The following is a 19,062-nucleotide window of genomic DNA, read 5'->3' as shown; positions in this document are numbered from 1 at the left end:
TCTCTGACATGGTAATTGTCTTATTCAAGACTGTACATATTGGCCAGATGTGGTGGCTCACACCTGTAATCCCAGCACTTTGGGAGGCTAAGGCAGGAGAATCACTTACGTCCAGGAGTTTGAGACCAGCCTGGGCAACATAGCAAGACCTCATCTCTGCCAAAAAATAAAAATTAGCCGGGTGTGGTAGCACACACCTGTAGTCCCAGCTATTGAGAAGGCTGAGGCAGAAAGATCACTTGAGACCAGGAGTTCCAGGCTACAGTGAGCTTTGATTGCGCCACTGCACTATAGCCTGGGCCTCAGAGTGAGACTTGTCTGAAAAAAAGAAAAGATTATGCATCTCATTAGAGACATTTAGTAGGAATTCTGCTATTTAGCCAGGCTAGTTCTATTGCAGATATTGTGAAAAAGAGTTTCAGGTTATGCTTGGTTTGAAAAACTGACTAGTCCTATAAAACTGTCACCAGCCTATCCTAAATTTATCCTTTTTAATATTCATACACTAAGTTGGGGGGGGATAAGAGACATAAGTATATGTTACCAAATAGACCATAAAAACCATTTAAATATATTCTATAAAACTTAGAAGAAAATTAAGATGTCATGTTTATCAAATTTGAGCTCATACACATAATGGACTTGTTCAGATGTTTTTATGATAACAGTTTTTTAAAAAACATATCCTCTACAGAATTTTATCAGTGTTACATATCTCTAATTTATCAATTATGATTTATTCATTATTACCTTCTATTGATACCCTCTTGTAATCATACTGTTTCACATATCATGAATATGAATCTAGGAATGACCTTTTTATTTTTAAAAGGGACTTAAAAGTTAATTACAAAGTAAAAATAAAGGACCTTAGAGACTTAAGGGTTGGGGGTGTTGAGAAAAACATGGTCCTGCCCTCATGGAGCTAAAATAATCCTTGGTAACTTCAGTCATTCTTCAGTGATCTGACCTTATTTCTTTCTGTTCCATATTTAGTTCAGAAACACCTCCTATGACCTTAATCTTTTATTTTTCCAATGAGACTTAACACTCAATACTATGAAAATTTACATGTCTAAGACTGTAAATTCAGAGAAGATGGGGACTTTGTCTTTTTGGCTCACAATTGCACCCTCATTACTTGGCACAATGCTTGGCAAATTTGTTGAATGACTTGAGTAAATAGATGAATGATTGGATGAATGAATATATGAATATATTTAACCCTAGGACAACCTAAGTATATCAACATAGCATCACACAAATCTGCTCAAATAAAAGAAGTAAAACAATTTTAGGTAAGGAGCAAATGGAGTTAATCATTAATTGTATACAGGAAAAAGTATGCCTTGAATACAGAGGATCTCAGATTGTTAGGAGGAAACTGTGTGATGCATTAAGCGGGTGAGATAGTTCCATGCTTTCATTCATGGTCTCCATTGGTGTTTTTTTTTTTTTTTTTTGGTTTCTCATAGCACTTCAAAGTTTGTGTATCTAGTAAAGCATTCCTATATTACATTTAGTTGTGTTCATGTTTCTCCTTTTCATTATAAAGTTGAAAACAGTAGAGGTTTTGTTTCATTCTCTATGCTTAAGTATAGCTGACATCCAGTAAATGTTGATCAAATGTGTATATATCGTTGTCATGATTTCACTCACTTATTCAGCAGATATATATTGAATGTATGTTATGTTCCACACACTGTTGTAGGCACTTGGGGTACAGTAGAGAACTTAAAGAGATTAAAAAGAATATCACTATCCTCAAATAGCATACACTGTATCAGGAGCTTCAGCTTCTGATCTATAAAATGGAGATATCCACATATAAAATTGTGAAAATGAGAAATGTGTATAATACAGTAATACAGTGCCTGGCACATTTGTAGATATTCATTAAATGGTAATTATTATTTTATAAATATTTGTTTGAGATATAAACAGTTGAACAAAAGAGAATTCCCATTAGTCTCTTCACTTATTGACCACACAAATTTATTGAAATTTAGACCCCAGAATCAAACCTTTAAAAATAAAAGCAACACTCTTTCATCTGAGATAATTTTTTCTTTCCTATGTGCAGTGGACCCAAACTTCTACAGCAAAAACTTACTTCTCTTAGGAAAGACATACTTGAAACTACACAACAAAAAGCTTGCTGCTCTCTGGCTAACGAAAGCCAGGGACTATCCAGCACACACAGAAGAGGATAAACAGGTAAAACATCTCCCATAAAGTAAGGCAGAAAGGTTTTGAGGTACTATTAAATGGTGAATTAAGAACTTTAAAAGTATAATTTAATTTTCTAAATGCATAATATTGCTGAAAACAAGTGTGTTCATTTCAAGTGTAAATTCATTGGCATTTATATTTCTACATAGGAAACGTTTAGTTACTATAATCAAGCAGATGTTATGGGTTGCCTGCTATAATACAGAATTATTCCTATTTGACACACATGGCAGATTAAGATTTCTAAAACATGAAAGTGTGTACTAAACTGGAAGAGCTGAGAGTCTCATCTGGTCACTGTCAAGAAATTTTGTTATAATATCCTATTTGGTTTTTGGAAACTCTTAGAAACTTAAATTTATAACATGTATTTTTCCATTTTAGATACAGACAGAAGCTGCTCAGTTGCTTACAAGTTTCAGTGACAAGAATTGAGAACTTTTCAGAGAAGATGTATGAAATAGCTAATAAACACTGCCTTTTTGTTGAATTATAAAGTTCACATATGAAGCATAACTGTTCTGTGGCTTTTGAAATGTTGTGACCATTTAACAGTGTAAATATTAAAAATTCTAGGTTTCTTCACAAATAGTAAGGTAAGAGAAATAATTGCTGTAAGAATGGTAGAAATAAATCTCCCTGGCTCAGGCAGAGAGATTATTTTGCATCCTGGATACCAGCAATGCAAAATAGTATGAGATTTCTAAGGATTGATCACATTGGGATGGGAGATCAAGCAAAGAAAGCTTTGTAGAGGAGGGGAAATAGATCTATAGGGGATATACAGGGGGATGGATTTTCAAGTTGGACTGATTCTAAGTTGAGATCTTGCAGAGAAGTTGTGGTGAAAGAGTTAGGATGTTGTGGGTTCTTGGCATAAAGTAGTAAAATGATATAAAAATATATGTACTTGGAGCTAACAGGAGAGGACTGAAAATGGAGTGGTTTTCTTTTTTCTTTTTATTTTTTTAAGACAGTCACACTCTGTATCACCCAGGCTGGAGTTCAGTGGTGCAATCTCAGCCCACTGCAGCCTCTGCCCCAAGGGTTCAAGTGATTCTCCTGCCTTAGCCTCCTGAGTGACTGGGATTATAGGGTTGCCCCACCAGACCTGGCTAACTTTTGTATTTTTGGTACAGATGGGGTTTTGCCATATTGGCCAGGCCGGTCTCGAAATCCTGGCCTCAAGTGATCCACCTACCTCGGCCTCCCAAAGTGCTGAAATTATAGGCATGAGCCACTGTGCCCAGCCAGTTTCCTTTTTTAAATATAGTGTAGTCTCATGGTAGATTGAATTTGTCATCAGACAAAGTCAAAGTTCCATTCTCTAATGGAATGGAAGGAACACAAAACTTAAGAATGAAATGGAATACTAAGATGTTTTAAAAAGGCAGGACTGTTCTACTTACTTGAGGCTGGAGTGGCACCACTGCAGATCTTTAAGTTTTGTAAAAAGGAGTATCTTGAATGCCACTTAGATAAAGAGAGACTGTGTATGTAGGTGGATTTTTCCCAAAGTATTTGGGAATTGTAATGTTACAATGAACTGTATGGGTATGTACTGTTTATTGTGTACATTTTCAAACAAAAAGGAAAACTGAGAGTAGTGATTTTTGTACACCCATCTCTTAGATTCAACAATTTTGCTGTACAGGTTGTGTATCCCTTATCTGAAATGCTTGGACTAGAAGCATTTTGGATTTGGGATTTTTTTTCAAATTTTGGATTATCTGCATACACACAATAAGATACCTTAGAGGTGGTGGGACCCAAGAAAAATTCACTTGTTTCATATACAGCTTATGCAAATAGCCTGAAGGTAACCTTAGACAATATTATTTTTAATAACTTTGTGCATTGAGAAAGTTTGTAGACATTGAACCATCAGAAAACAAAGGTGTTGTTATCTCAGCCACCCATGTGGGCAATTTGTGGTTGTTTGATGTCACCATCATTCCTGTGCTACCAATAAGCAGTCATTTTCTTATGCTTATTGACGCATAAATACTTAACAGTAAAAAAAATGACATAACTTGCATGGGAACAAAGATGGTTAAAAAAAGATATGACATAGCATTGATACGGTGAAAAAATAATGTAGCTAAGCAACAGTAGCATCACCAGAAACCTGCATCAACTGTTAAACGGCAACGACAAACAATGGCAGGCTCTCAAGTCTCCACTTAAGATGCTATATTTTATCTTTGTAGGTGAGGAGAAACAGAAGCAGTTGAAGGGTCAGGAAGGTGGGTCTTTCTAGGGATGTGGTGGCATTCTGCTGGGTGGCTTTTTAAAATGGGTTTTTTTTTCTTTAGGGAGACCGAATAAACTGTTGTGCACCTGTGTTTTGACTGACCTGTTACACCAGGTCAGATGTGGAATTTTCTATTTGTACCATCATTTTGGCACTCAGAAAGTTTTGGATTATGGAGCATGAATTTCAGATTTTTGGATTCAGGGATGTTCAGCCTATATTTATATATACACGTGTGTGTCTGTGTGTGTATAGACACATACATTACTATACCTTTTGAAATTCATTGCAAGCTATCATAATAGTTCACCCCTAAATGTTTCAGCGTGCATTTTCTCAGAATAAAGACATCTTCCTAAATAAAAACCATTATCACAACTAGAAAAGTTAACAATAATCTAACATCATCTAGTATCTACCCATATTCAAATTTTCTCAAATGTCCCAAAATGTCTCATGCTTTTTAAAATCAGGATCCACAGATTATACATTACATTTGATTTGTTGCTAATCTTTCAACCTAGAACAGTTCCCCATCTTTTTCTTGTTGGAACATTGACTTTTTGAAGAGGCCAGTCCAGTTGTCAAAGATTCTCTCTCATTCCAGATTGGCCTAATTGACCATACTTTGAGAACTGCTGTTCCATCTTATTTCCAGGACTCAAATTAGTTCTATTAGATCTTTGCCTGACTTTCATATTTATCACTTACCAATTTTTCTTTTAGACTTTTTGTTTCATTTTCTTGGCTCTTTTATATTTTCCATGTCCCATATTTTACCTTTGGTTGAATCTATTCTTTCTTAAATACTTTATAATTGCCTTCACTTCTGAGATGTGTTTATCTCTTTTTCCAAATTTTTTTCCTGATTTTACCCAGTCATTCACATCTGCATTTTGTTTGTCCAGTTCTGAATTTTTAAGTTGCTATTTTGGATTTTTTTCATTTCTTTAATTATTTAATTCACATATTATGTTAAAGTTTACTCTCTTCTTTCTCATTTTCAATTTTCTCTTTAGAGTGACTTTATTTTTTTTCCCTAGGAATGTAATTTTATGTTGCGTTACCAACAATACTAGGTCATCAAATGGGAAGAGGGAAAGGATACTTTTTGCTAAGTTTTTATTTTTGTGATATCAATAATAAAGCTTTTTATGGAGGTGAGGTTTTACTTCCTGATTCCTTAAGAGAACTTTAAAAAATATTTTTACTTTCAAATAATTATTATAGATTCACAAATTGGAAAAAAAAACCAGAGGTCCTGTGTACCTTTCTGTCAGCCTGTCCCAGTGCTAAGATCTAATATAACCATAGTACAATAGCAAAACCCGGAAACTGATACTGATACAGGCCGCAGACCTTATTTATATTTTACCACTTTTAAATGCTCGTATGTATAATTGTATGCAATTCTATCACATATAGATTTTTGGTAACTTGCCACCATAATCAAGATAGAGACCTGCTCCATCATCGCAAAGATCCCTAGTGCTCTTCCTTTACAGTCACACCCATCCACCCCCTCCCCCACCATCCCTAACTCTAGCAAACACGAATCTCTTCTCCATAATTTTGTTATTTCAGCAATTTTATACAAATGGAATCAATCATACAGTGAGACCCTGTGACATTCTTTTTTCACTCAGCATAGTTTCCGAGACCTAAATTCTATCATCAATAGTTTGTTCCTTTAATAGAGTTGACTAGTATTTCATTGTATGGGCATACCATATCATCCATACACGGAAGGGCATTTAGGTTATGCCTGATAACTGGCTATTACAAATAAAGCTGCTATAGGCATTATATGCAGGTTTTTATGTCTACTTAAGTTTTATTTCTCTGGGATACATGCCCAGGAGTGTGGCTACTGGGTCCTTTTATCTTCATTTTTTCCCCTTTACTCTCTGAGGGTAGGTTTCTTCTGCAAGATGTGCCTTCCCAAGATTCTGATTCTGTGCACTAAGTCTCTTCCATTTGACTTCCCAGGAGCCTGATTCCCCACATGTCACATTGGTTCTTGACATTTCCCCTCTAAGGGCGAGACCCACTACTGAGAATGAACCCCAGGAATCCCTTATATTCTCCTTCCTGTACAGTCCCCACCTTATTCTATTCTTGTGGGCATTCCAGAGCTGACTGCTGGCTTGAGATGCTTATTTTCCCACATACATGTATATAGAATTGGTAATACTGTCTTCTAAGCATATTACATAAGTAGGCGATACCCTCCCTTATAGAGGTTTCCTTCCTTCCTTTTGAGCATGTGAAAAGAATGCTGAATTTGGAAAATGGCCATGATCCTATAAGAACCTAAAAGCTCTCAATTTCTTGATGGCAAAGTTAACTGAGTTTCTAATTGGGGGCTGTGTACTAGCTGTGGATGTTGTAAAAATGACTTCTCTCATACTTTCCTCATCTATAAAATAAGCATCATTAAAGAAACAAAACACCAATTTCATGGAGTTGTAAGGAATAAGAGAATAATTTATGTAAAGGATTTACCATGAGATAACTGGTATTATCTCTGATTTTGTTCTTGGTTGAGAATTGAGGAGAGAAATTTTGGAATTTAGATGTCACTTTTGGACTTAGATCAAATCCCCAGTTGACCTAAAGTTTGGCTTTTAAGGTCAACTAATTAAGTGTTACAGGAGAACTGTTGTTTGTGTTATTTGAAAAAAGGAAGATTTTACTTCTGCAACATCCACCAAGTCTTTTTAGGTTCAACCAAACAAACATTCAGACTTAACAAGCCTACAGTAGGCTATATTTGGCACCATTTTACTCAGAAGGCTATAGGACAGGAAACACAGCTTGCCAGCAGGGCAATTTTGAACTTCCTTTCAGAAGATGGTTTCCTAATAGCAGTCTATGCAACAGTATCTCCTAGGAGATGACAGTCTCCTAGGACTGTCATCTCCCCAGATAACAGCTCAGGGTACTCTTTAAAGGACACCCAGTATAGGAGTTTTTCACTCAGGTATGCCCAAAGCTATGGCTTTCTATCATGTATCTGGAGATTTCCCAGTCCAGATGTAACTTACCAGTCAGGGGTCATGTTTACCAGAAAGCAAAGTTGCCTGGCAATACAGTTGACACATACCATCCTCCTATTTAGTTTTCAGGGTAGGAAGAGCTAGATAGTTAACAGAAGTCATCAGGGGAAAAGATTTTGTTAACCTTTTCATTTTCAACTACTTGGGAAGTACAGGGGTAAAAAACCCCAAAACACGGATAAGCTACTTTCCCTGCAAGACAAATAACTAAACTGATCTAATAGACAGAATGGTGTTGGGCCTGTGATCCATTCCCTGGGCCATTTACTGGTGGTGGGGGCAGGGGAGCCACCAAAATTAAGTAGCAATATAAACCCGTCTCTGAGCCTCCCTCTCTTGTCTATTTCCTCATGAACTGTTTTGGGCACAGAGAATCTTGCACTTTTAATTTCTTTCTGGTTGATCCAGCATAGAACAGGAATGGGAAGGGAGAAAAGAGAGAAGGTGAGCGGGGGACCATTATTTCTACAGTTTTTCTGACTGCTACTAGGTAGATAAATCAAGACAGCTCTGCCTCTAGGTCTTGGATATCTATAGTTGGGTGTGAAAACTGGATGACCCTGATGAATTCTCCAAAATAAAGCTGGTTTGGTCTCTTGTAAAGCTCTGTGTAGCCTCACCTGGTGAATCTTAATTTCTTGAGGAGGGAGACCAGTACCCTGAAAACCAACTGGAAAGCCACCTTCTTCAGTCAAATCTGCTAAATCATACCTCCAGTGAATGATAGTCAGTAACTTCTGTCATAGCAAAGTTTATACAGCAGTGGTACCATTTGTAATTCTGATACTTAATTTTTTTATGGTATAAGGAAAATTAATTAAGGCAGTCCTTTTTCAAGACAAGTTAACTCTATCACATAAGCTGTCTTATACATTAGAATTCTTTTTAATTCTTTAGGCTTGAAAATAACCAGTGTCCGCAATTAGGATTTGGAAAAGGAGTCTATTCACCAAGCAGATTACTGCCTTTCTTTCACCTTTACTATGAATTCTGAATAAAATACAGAACACACTCTCAATTAATATGTAGAAAAATAAAATTTTGGTAAAACAACACTGTTTATGGAAGTTAAAATGTATACTGTTTTTTTCCTGTATGTACTTAGCAGTGATATATTTATAGGCAACACATTCTAAGAAGTCAGTTCCATGGCTATAAAAAATGTTTAAGTTAATGAAATTTACAGTGCATATTAAAAGCATGATACAAATGGAAATTTAAAATTTTGTATTAGGAAGCCCAGTTTGCTAAAAATGGCACTAGCATCATTAACATCAGATTTTAATTTGTTACACATTTTTCTAACTCAGCAAAGGCCTTATGATGAAAAACAATGAAAAAGTGTTACTTAGGACAAAAATAATTATCTATATAGAAAGGGGGAGACCCAAAAGATTTTTATATGCTTATTTAATTCAGATAAATAGAGCTGTTACGAATTTGAGAGGAATGAAGATATTCAAACACTAACAGAAAATCATTAGCCTCATATTTGTTAGCGCATTCAAATGTTTATGTAACTCTTCAATCCATCTGGCTTTATAAAACCAAAACTTTGAACACAAAAAAAAGTGGCAGAGTTCACATTACCTTTTATATGTTCCTAAGTATGAAATTGCATCAATTTATTATGAATTAAATTTTGAAGAACACATTTTAAAACAAAGTACAAAAGTGCCTGATTCTTTTTAATTCCACAAATACCTAGCATCCCAAAATAACGTGTAAACAGACTTCTATGCTACTCAATGAATCCTTCCAATTTCAATAATAAACTAAATAGTATCGGATCTAGTATATGAGTTTCATGTGTAAGTTATGGTTTTATCCATTGCTTTGACAATATTACTGATGTAATAGGGAAAATTTTTCAACTATTTAAAACAATCTGATAGGTTCAGGCACCTATCTTCAGAAAAGCCAGCAGCATTTTTTTTTTTAAACATATTCAAAGTAAGATTTGGCCTAAGCCCTTAATACCTTCCTGAATAGCCATGCAACTAAACATCCTCAGGAGATGTTACATAAGGGAGAGAAGAACATGGAGCAATTTGCACTTTTTCCCCTAGATAATATTAACAAGATAAAGCAAATTCAGATATTAATGAATGAACGGCTGTCATGTTTAATACACTTGGAGCTCTATAAAACTAGAGCCACTATCATATATGCTTATATAGATATATACGTATTTTTAATAAAGTCTCTCACTTGCTTCAAAATTTAAGGATGATCTTTTTCCTGGTCAGTCATTTCAAGGGAACAATAAATAAAGTAGAAAAGGATGAACTCTTTTGCATATTTCTGTGGAAGAACGGAAAACATACTTTTGAGAGGTTTGAAAAATTCACTGTACAGAATGAACAGCTTATATACACTATCTGTGCAATTTTTCTTGGCTGGGGTATTTAAATGCAAGAGCCCCTCCAAAATAAGAAGCCACATTCATTCTTGTCCAAATCCCTCTGTCTCTTCTATTGCAAAGAGAAGTTTTTCCTTTAGTTGTTCATAACTCTTATATGGTGGTAGGTCCAAGCGATTAAAACTGAACAGAAACAAAAACAGAATCAGATGTTTTCAATAAAATGAAAAAAATTCTAATAGAATATTTTTCAAAGCACACAGAAAAGCTGAATGGCTATGTGAATACATATTATATATGTAAAAATTTTGCCAGAAGTATTCTAACAGACAATTTACTACTATAACATTACTTAATTGGTATATTAACATTTCTAAGTTTCTAGAGCAATCCAAATTTAAGACTTACATATAAAAACTATTTTAACATCTCCCAGAGAAAAATGGAATTACAAATATTAAGTGTAGCAATATGGATAAAGACTGGAATTTTTTTTTTAAAGCATTAATTTTCTCTTTACTATTCCTGTTACATGTGTCATGAGTCCTCCTAACTTCTTTTAGGATAAGAGTCCATTTCGTTCATCCACTCACTCACTCATTCATCAGTCATTTACCTAGAGTCTTTATATAACAGATACTGTTCTAAAAACTAGTGATACAATAAAGAAAGCTAAAATCCCTGTCTTCGTAGTATTCACATTCTGGGGTGGAGACAGTCAATGAACAAATACATACGTTTCTTTGTCTTTTCAAATAATCTAACCACATATAAAACACTTCTAAAATGATACATTTTCCAGTCCTGCCAGACTCAAATAATTCCATTCTGGGATTAACTGATGAAAAATTTTAAAATACTTAAAAATGCTTAAAATAACCATGTATTTTTCAGTTTACAAAGGTAGAGTAACATTTCATTTTGTGAGGCACAGGAGTGAGTAGCTAGATTAGGATTTGGGTGTTCAGGGTTTTGGTCCCCACAGTAGCAGTGACTAATGAGATAGCTCTGAGTAAGAAGCTTTCTGTACCCTCATTTTCTCATATGGAAGGTTTTTAGAGATTACCCAGGTACTCTCTTGCCACTCCCACCACTTTCCATGTGCCCTTGACCCTCCCCTGTCAGAGTCAGGAAACCTGAAAATTAAGAGCCTTTGAAACAAGGCAGCTAATTAGAACAGAGTTGTTCTAAGACTTTATTATTGTCTTAAAAAAGAAGTTAAAGATATTAATAGCAGCAATTAAGTAGACCATATGTTGCTCTCCCCTTTATACTTGAAGGTAAAATATGATAGCAAGGTCAGAAAAAAATATTTTTAAAATACTTCCTATACAGGACAACCGGTCACTTTCTGTTCTCTTACATCTTTCACATACAGCCTTTGCCAAATTCTGTCATTCTATCTATCATATATTCCATATTTTCTCCTGGTTATTTAGAGACAGGGTCTGGGTCTGTTGCCTAGGCTAGGGTGCAGTGGCACTGTCTTGACTCACTGCAACCTCAACCTCCCAGGCTCAAGTAATCCTCCCACCTCAGCCCCCAGAGTAGCTGGGAGTACGGGCGCATGTGCTACCATGGCCATTTTGTAGAGATGAAGCTTTGCCGTGTTGTCCAGGCTCCTGATCATTTCTACTGCCACTACATCCCTCTGTACATACTTCCTCATCATCTCTTATCTGGATCATGAGAGAATTTCCTGCCTACTTAACTGTGAGTCCATTTTGTTTTGTTTCTTTTTTACTTTTTGCTAAAAAGACATACCAGTTTATGCCACTCTTCAAAAACCTTCGCTGCTTTTGAGTTGCTATGGGTGGGGAGGGGACTGTGGTGGGGAAAGGAAGCTTATGCTCTTTACCATCAACTTGGTCCATGCTCTCCCGAGCATACCACACATCTTGCTTCTCTGTGACCCTGCTCTCTATGGTCTAGAATACACTTTTCATCAAGAACCAGACCAAATGCTACAACTTCCTCTTTAAACATCTTACACGGATAATATCCCTATCCATAAGCTCCCTTTATTTCTGTTTTAGCATCTATTTTAATCTACTCTGAATTAGGACTGACTGGTTTCTCTCATTAGATTCTAAAATTCACAAGGGCAGTCATCTCTGTACTCTCATAAAGCTGATCTGTTTCACATAGGGTTGATATTTAGTAAATGTTGAGTTGAAAAGCATGAAAGTGGGTTACTTGAAAACATCCAAAACAGGCTTCTGTTTTAAAACACTGGCTATTATGTTTTGTGCTGTTTTACAAAAAGACAGACATGCTAAAATTGATTCTGCTTTCTTCAGTCACTGACCCCAAGACTATAGAACCCTGCCATCACCAGTAAAGGAAGTTTCTAATTTAAAAATCCTGTTTTCTTACCATGTCTTTCCAGTTTATTTCAATTAAAATGCCAGCCTGTTGACCCATGACTTCATCATCCTATCCTGTCCTGTCCTCAGCCTCTTGTTCTCTCTTTTTGCTTTATCTACAGCCCATTACTTATAATTACTTTAGAAATCATGGTCCATCATTATACATTATAATGTATTTGTATTTTATTTGTATTTATAAAAGTATTTGCAAATAATTTTATTTTTCATTTATTTTGGAGACAGAGTCTAGCTCTGTATCCCAGGCTGGATGGAGTTCAGTGGCGCAATCTCGGCTCACTGCAACCTCAGTCTCTGGGGTTGAAGTGACTCTCCTGCCTCAGCCTCCTGACTAGCTGGGATTACAGGCATGCGCTGCCATGCCCAGCTACTTTTTGTATTTTTAGTAGAGATGGTGTTTTACCACATTGGCCAGGCTGGTCTCGAACTCCTGGGATCTGCCCACATCAGCCTCCCAAAGGGATTACAGGCGTAAGCCACGTCACCCATCCTACAAATACTTTTAAATCTCACACCTCTCCCTCTTTTGAATTAACTAATCAACTGAAATTCTGACGAACCCAACCTTCAGCTTTCGTGATCCTTTCACCTTAACAACTGGAAATTGCTGGGGTGGAAATCATGCATTCAAGTAGGTTGTCACTTCAAATGTACTACTAATCCAAGTGCACAATCCAGTTTTGCCTAGCAATCTTAGCCATGTTCCTCTAATCAGTACATTCCTATTCTCTAACAATTCTCCCAATTCCTTCTTTTCTTTCAAAAGTTTTTCCTTTGTTCACTCTGAGCCAGTGACTTCTCCTTATACTTCGAGAAAACAGAAATCAATGGGTAGTAATTACTTTCCCTTCACAAAATTTGAAATCTATTTTAATTCTCCCCTTGCCTCAAAAATCTCTCAACACACACACACACACACACGTATGTGTACATATCAGATCCACCACTTTAATCGAAGCCAGAGGTCTTCAAATTTTGATCACAGGATCCCTTTTCACTCTTAAACATGTTGTCAACCTCAGCTGGGAGTGGTGGCTCATGCCTATAATCCCAGCACTTTCAGAGGCCAAGGTAGGAGGATAACTTGAGTCCAGAGTTTAAGACTCACCTGGGACAACATCACAAGACTTTATCCCTACAAAAAGTTTAAAAATTAGCCAGGCATAGTGGTGTACACTGGTTGTCCCAGGTACTGAGGAGGCTATGGCGGGAGGATTGCTTGAACCCAGGAGGTTGAGGCTGCAGTGAGCTGTGTTGTGCCACTTACTAACCTGGGTAAGACAGCAAGACTGTCTTGAAAAAAAAAAATTTCCAACTCCAAAGAGCTTTTATTTATGTGAATTATAGTTACTGATATTTACTGGATTAGTAGTTAAAACAGAAGTTTAAAAAATACTCATCTTGATATGAAAATAAACATAACATTTTAATGGGAAAAACCCAACTACTTCCGAAAAAAATGGTGGAAAGAGTGACCTTGTTTTATAGTTTTGGAAACCTTTTAAATATCTGGTGTAATAGAAAACATCTGGATTCTAATCTATGGCCCCACACAGATAAACAGAAAGTGGAGATAAGCTCTACTCATCTCGTCAGGTAATTATTAATATTATTGATACTAACTAAATTTGACAAATGTATGCACAATATGGGTTTGAAATCAAGTCAAAGAGCTCTCTGTACTTTGTTACACAAAGTCTGTTGTTTTCTCTTGCACTTTGTTTTTGGTTTTAGTTTTTTTGAGACAGGGCCTTACTCTGTCACTGACTGGAGTGCAGTGGTGTGATCATGGATCACTGCAGCTTTGACTTCCCTGGCTCCAGTGATCCACCTCAGCCTCCAGAGTAGCTGGGACTACAGGCTGCACCACCACACCTGGCTAATTTTTGTATTTTTTGTAGAGAGAGGGTTTCGCCATGTTGCCCAGGCTGGTCTCGAACTCCTGAGCTCAAGTGATTGTCCCACCTTGCTCTTCCAAAGTGTTGGGATTACAGGTGTAAGCCACTGTGTCTGGCCTCTCTCTCTTGCACTTTGAACAGATCTTTTACCCATGCATCATTTTGTAACATTCATTGTAACATTCACTGGTCATTTGAAAATAATGGCTCATCAAATTATAAGGATTTTCTAAATGTTGACAAATTTAATTATATAATAGGAAAAAAAATCACGTTTGTTAAAATACCACTAATCTCACTGAAGAAAGTCTTCAGAAGCTGTCAAGCTCATGGTGGTAATTATCACCACCAATAAATGCCTGTTGTTTTCCTTAAAATGACAAGCTAACTTCATTACTTCTCAAGAAAATGTCTGCCAAATACCCAAATCTACATAAACTGTTGGTGGGTCATTTTTTCAAGTAAAAATAGTGTTCCATAAAAGAAAGCAAATTAGTTCAGATTTCAACTCCAACAACTGCCCAAAAGCTTTCCTTCAAGAAAATCACTCTCTGGTATGCACAAGTGCTATTTCAGACTATTCTGTCACATGAATGTTAAAAAACCATATACTCAAGCATCAAGATTAAATATAGTAATTTTTACTGCTTTATAAAGAACTTCAGTGAACCTGCTTTTTTGCTTTTTTTTTTTTGCTTTAAACCTCAAGTGTATGGAGTTGAAGAACACAGAGGTAGCAGTTTGGTGCCATTGTCACAGGTTCACAAACCATTGCTTTTGCACCACAAGTAGAAATTTCAAAGGCAAATAATGACTTAATATGAAAATAGTTTTGACCTCTTGAAAGAACCACCTATCTCTAGGCTGTCATCTTTGTCCTGGGTAACTGTAACAATTTTGTAACTACTCTCCCTGCATTCACCCTTGCATCCAATTCCTTCCCTACACTGTTGTCTGAGCAATTTTTCTGGGATTCGATACTTGTTATTTAAAACTCTTAAAAGCTGTCTAATTTTTCTTTGATATCGCAATTATTTACATTAGACTATAAGGCTGTATATAATTTAGTCCCGGCCTACATCCCCCTATTTGTTCATCTCCCTTTCTTCTGATTTACCAAGTTCCAATCATACCTATCATCTTTACTTCCTTCGAAAACAATTTCTTACTTCAGGGTCTTTGCTTACTTTAGCATTTCTGTTCAAAGAATGCTCTTTCTCTGCTTATTCCCACAGCATGCTACTTATTAAACTTAATTTAAACAAATTACCCCTTCCAAGAAATCTCCTTGACCACCAAACCCAGAGTAGGTTCCTATTAGTTATTCTCTATTAGAGTACTCTCGTTTTTCCCTTCAAAAGACTTGCCAGGATTTGCAAACAGTTATCTATTTGTCATTTGTGCCCCACAAACTTATTAAAAATAGTGAATACTTAAATCTTACTTTATACATAGTGGGTATACTCATATTTGTTGAATCAATGGATGCATTTCTCAAGTATTTCTATTAATGAGAACACACTAAAGTGTTTAGTTATAGAATGCTGTATTAATCAATCTGTACTCAAAATTGAAATTCTGACTAATGAATAAACAGTTATACTGGATCTGACATATTTTTTTTAAAAAAACAAAACAAAAGATTCTCTCTGGCTTTCACCTTCATATTTAGGAATCTTGAACTTACCACGTATGGCTTCTTGGTAACCAGGTGTCTTTGCCAACTTTTTCAATGCAAAACTTTTGAGGCCCATTACTTCCTATACCAGGAAAATAAGACAAAATTTATCTGGTCCTTTAAACTTTTTCTTCTGACAACTATGTAAATAACAGAACATGTTGCATAGTCATATGAATGATGCAAAATAAAGAAGAGATTCACAATGTAAACTGCTTCTGCCTGAGTAAGCTTCTTACTGCTACAGAGATCCAGCAATAAGAATTATATCAGCGGGAAGAAAACTATTTCTACAGAATGTCACTTCCTTCACAATCACCCTAGGGAGCAAAGCAATGGACACCTCAGCTTTATGAGGAGACATTCATTTTTGTTTTACAAGAGCTTTGATATTAGCCATTCATTTTTCTTTCTTCTAAATGAAGCCCTACCTACAGCACAGAAGAGTAATTTTTAGGTTCAAGTCTACTGTATGTTCAAAGGCCATTATTGTCACAAAATTATACACAGAAAGATCACAGTGAAACTACATTTACCCATGAGCTCAGCAAATCCTCCTAGAGGTAAACGGCAGGTTCCAGTGACGAACTGCAATAGTCGCATTCTTACTTCATTGTCTGTCTCTTTCACAAACTGTGTAATGAAATCAAATATACTTTAATATGAAATAAATGCTAAACTATCTTCAATCATGAAAGCAGTAGACACTTTAAGAAATTAAGTAACACTGAATTGGTTCAAAAGACGTGCTAAAAAGTGGTTATAGGGTCTGTCACTTACTAAGGCTGGGTACCATGCTAAGCACACTGTGAATCTCACTTCAGTTCATCCTCAGGAGAACATGGAGGCTGGCCACTATTATTACTACATCCATCTTGCAGCCAGGAAATACACAAGAAACTCGGAAAGGTTAATTCATTTACCTAAGGTCATACCAACAAAAGGTGCAACCAAGGTAGATGTTGTTGCCAGGTTGTAATATAACAGCTATCACCTATTAAGGGTTCCTGCCAAACAGTGCGCCACTGCTTTCAATGGATTTAGTTCTTACAACAATTCTATGAGTTAGGTATAATCATTAGCATCCCATTGTACATATACACATTCCTCTAAAATTATCTATTTCATTGACCATTTTCATAGACATAAATGGGTAATGTGGTGAAATACTAATTTGATTGGTTTGAGTATAACAGAAAGCGAGGAACATAGGGAGCAGATTAAGAGTAGACATGTATCTTAAAAATAGGGAATAAACTTCAGCTAAGGATAAGACAAAACAGCTGTGCTAATCATGACCCAAAATGTTTCAGTGAAGAATTGTGCTGAGGTACATATTTCATCAAAACACAAGAAACAAAACCTATTCCCAGGTCTGGCATAAACCTCACCACTTTCCCTAAAAGAAACCCAATTTAGAAAACAAGTATTCATTTGGATTTATAGGCTTATTAGCTATGTAGGTACAAATGTCTAAACAGAAAGTCAGGGAGCACCAAGTGAAATGAAGCTGATAAAAACCCTAGAAGGGAAGATTTCAGACAGCTGTATGCATACTGTATGTAATGCAATTCAGATAGTTTGGGCTTGAAAATGGATTTACTCCTTCCTACTTATGTATTTATTTATAATACTGTAGAATGCAAAAGGTTGTGAAAGTGTGCTATATGAAAAGCAGCTTTCCTACCTTTGCCTCCAATTGCTCAGCTCCCTTCTAGATCTGTTTCCAGTTTTTTTCTGTCTTCAAAGATGATATATTTCCATACTAACACACTTTTACTACACAGATGATAACTTTTTAACCAAATAGCATCATATTACACACATTGTTTACCACCTTCCTTTTCCACTTAATACTGTATTGAAACATCATTCTCCAATATTTTTGTTAATTTTGCATTTTTAAAAAAGGAAAGAAAGGCTGGGCACATTGGCCCATGCCTGTAATCCCAGCACTTTGGGAGGCCAAGGTGGATGGATTACTTGAGGTCAGGAGTTCAAGACCAGCCTGGCCAACATGGTGAAACCCTGTCTCTACTAAAAATATAAAAACTAACAGAGTGTAGTGGTGCATGCCTGTAATCCCAGCTACTCGGGGTTGGGGCACTGAGGCAGCAAAATCACTTGAACCCGGTGGGCAGAGGGTGCAATGAGCCAACATCCTGCCACTGCACTCCAGTCTGGGTGATAAAGTGAGACTCTGTCTCAAAAAAAAGGAAAGAAAAAGAATGACTCCAAGGTATAAACTTACATAGAATGGATGGATGGATGATAGTTTATTTACTCAGTCCCCTCTTTATGGACATTTAGGTTGTTTCAAATCTCTGTTAGTATACCAATAATGCTGCATTAAATACATTGGTATGTGCCACTTTACACATGTTGAAGTACATTTTAAGATAAATTTCTAGAAATGTCTGCATCTCTTTAAAATATCAAGCAATAAACTCATGACATATATCATTATGAAAAGATGCAACTTTTGGAAAGTCTACTGTAATACAAAACCCAGCATTACTCTTCACCTGAAAATGAAACAGTTAAGCAGAAGTAAACCAGAGGTCCAGTCATTAAGTTGCTCAAATGAGTCCCAAATAGAATACTTATCTGAAGAATATCCCTGACCTGGAAATTTTAAATCCTCAGATAAACACACAAAACAAAAAGTATTAAAATAAGATGTTTGAGATCAGTGTGGTACACTTGGATTTCCTGAGACCATCCTATTACAGTTTAAGCAAAACACACACACACACACAAATATGTAAATAAATGAATAAAGTCATTTTTGGACATTATTCCCTCGATCATTCTAATTCCCTAGCATATATTACCTCAGAGGAATTAAAGTATCTTCACTGGCTCTCTTTACAAACATACTTCCTCATTTACTTACAGAATTAAGTGGAATTTAGACTACTTTGACATCACTAGAAAAAAAAGCTACACATACAACTATTACCATTAAACCATTACTTAAATAAGATTCTGTCATTCACTCCTTCATTTTAGCAAGATAGTCAAAGAAGCAATAGTACTTTTAACGAGTGTTCACACTGTTCACTTAGATTTAGAATTGGAAAATTATAAACTGTGTCCAAAAGCAGTCTCGATTAAAAATAATAAGCCATTTTTAAAACCACCATTTCATCAGAAAATATGTTGAGTACTTTGTTTCAAAAAAGATAAAAG

The 19,062-nt window shown here is 36.0% G+C and overlaps 2 protein-coding genes across 6 annotated transcripts in view; one reads left to right on the top strand and one right to left on the bottom strand.

The window, feature by feature from the left end:
- Positions 1 to 3,719, top strand: part of RMDN1 (regulator of microtubule dynamics 1) — a 30,278-nt gene extending 26,559 nt beyond the window's left edge. For both annotated transcript variants that reach the window (XM_064384345.1, XM_064384344.1), the window contains 2 exons: positions 2,084 to 2,217; positions 2,617 to 3,719. In XM_064384345.1, the coding sequence (XP_064240415.1) occupies positions 2,084 to 2,217; positions 2,617 to 2,667 (185 nt within the window). In that variant the 3' untranslated portion in view covers positions 2,668 to 3,719. The remainder of the gene's footprint in view (positions 1 to 2,083; positions 2,218 to 2,616) is intronic.
- Positions 1 to 19,062, bottom strand: part of WWP1 (WW domain containing E3 ubiquitin protein ligase 1) — a 144,230-nt gene that overhangs the window by 13,009 nt on the left and 112,159 nt on the right. For 3 of the 4 annotated variants that reach the window (XM_064384340.1, XM_064384341.1, XM_064384342.1), the window contains 3 exons: positions 16,407 to 16,503; positions 15,880 to 15,952; positions 571 to 10,090 (listed from right to left, as the gene is read on the bottom strand). In XM_064384340.1, coding sequence (XP_064240410.1) covers positions 9,991 to 10,090; positions 15,880 to 15,952; positions 16,407 to 16,503 — 270 coding nt within the window. In that variant the 3' untranslated portion in view covers positions 571 to 9,990. Of the gene's footprint in view, positions 1 to 570; positions 10,091 to 15,879; positions 15,953 to 16,406; positions 16,504 to 19,062 lie in introns of those variants that run through there. The other variant, XM_064384343.1, reaches the window with a different exon arrangement.

The sequence above is a fragment of the Aotus nancymaae genome, unplaced genomic scaffold (genome assembly GCF_030222135.1).
Source record: "Aotus nancymaae isolate 86718 unplaced genomic scaffold, 86718_ANA_hifiasm-v0.15.2.pri h1tg000036l, whole genome shotgun sequence".
Lineage (NCBI taxonomy): Eukaryota > Metazoa > Chordata > Mammalia > Primates > Aotidae > Aotus > Aotus nancymaae.
This window is presented reverse-complemented; position numbering and strand designations above follow the sequence as displayed.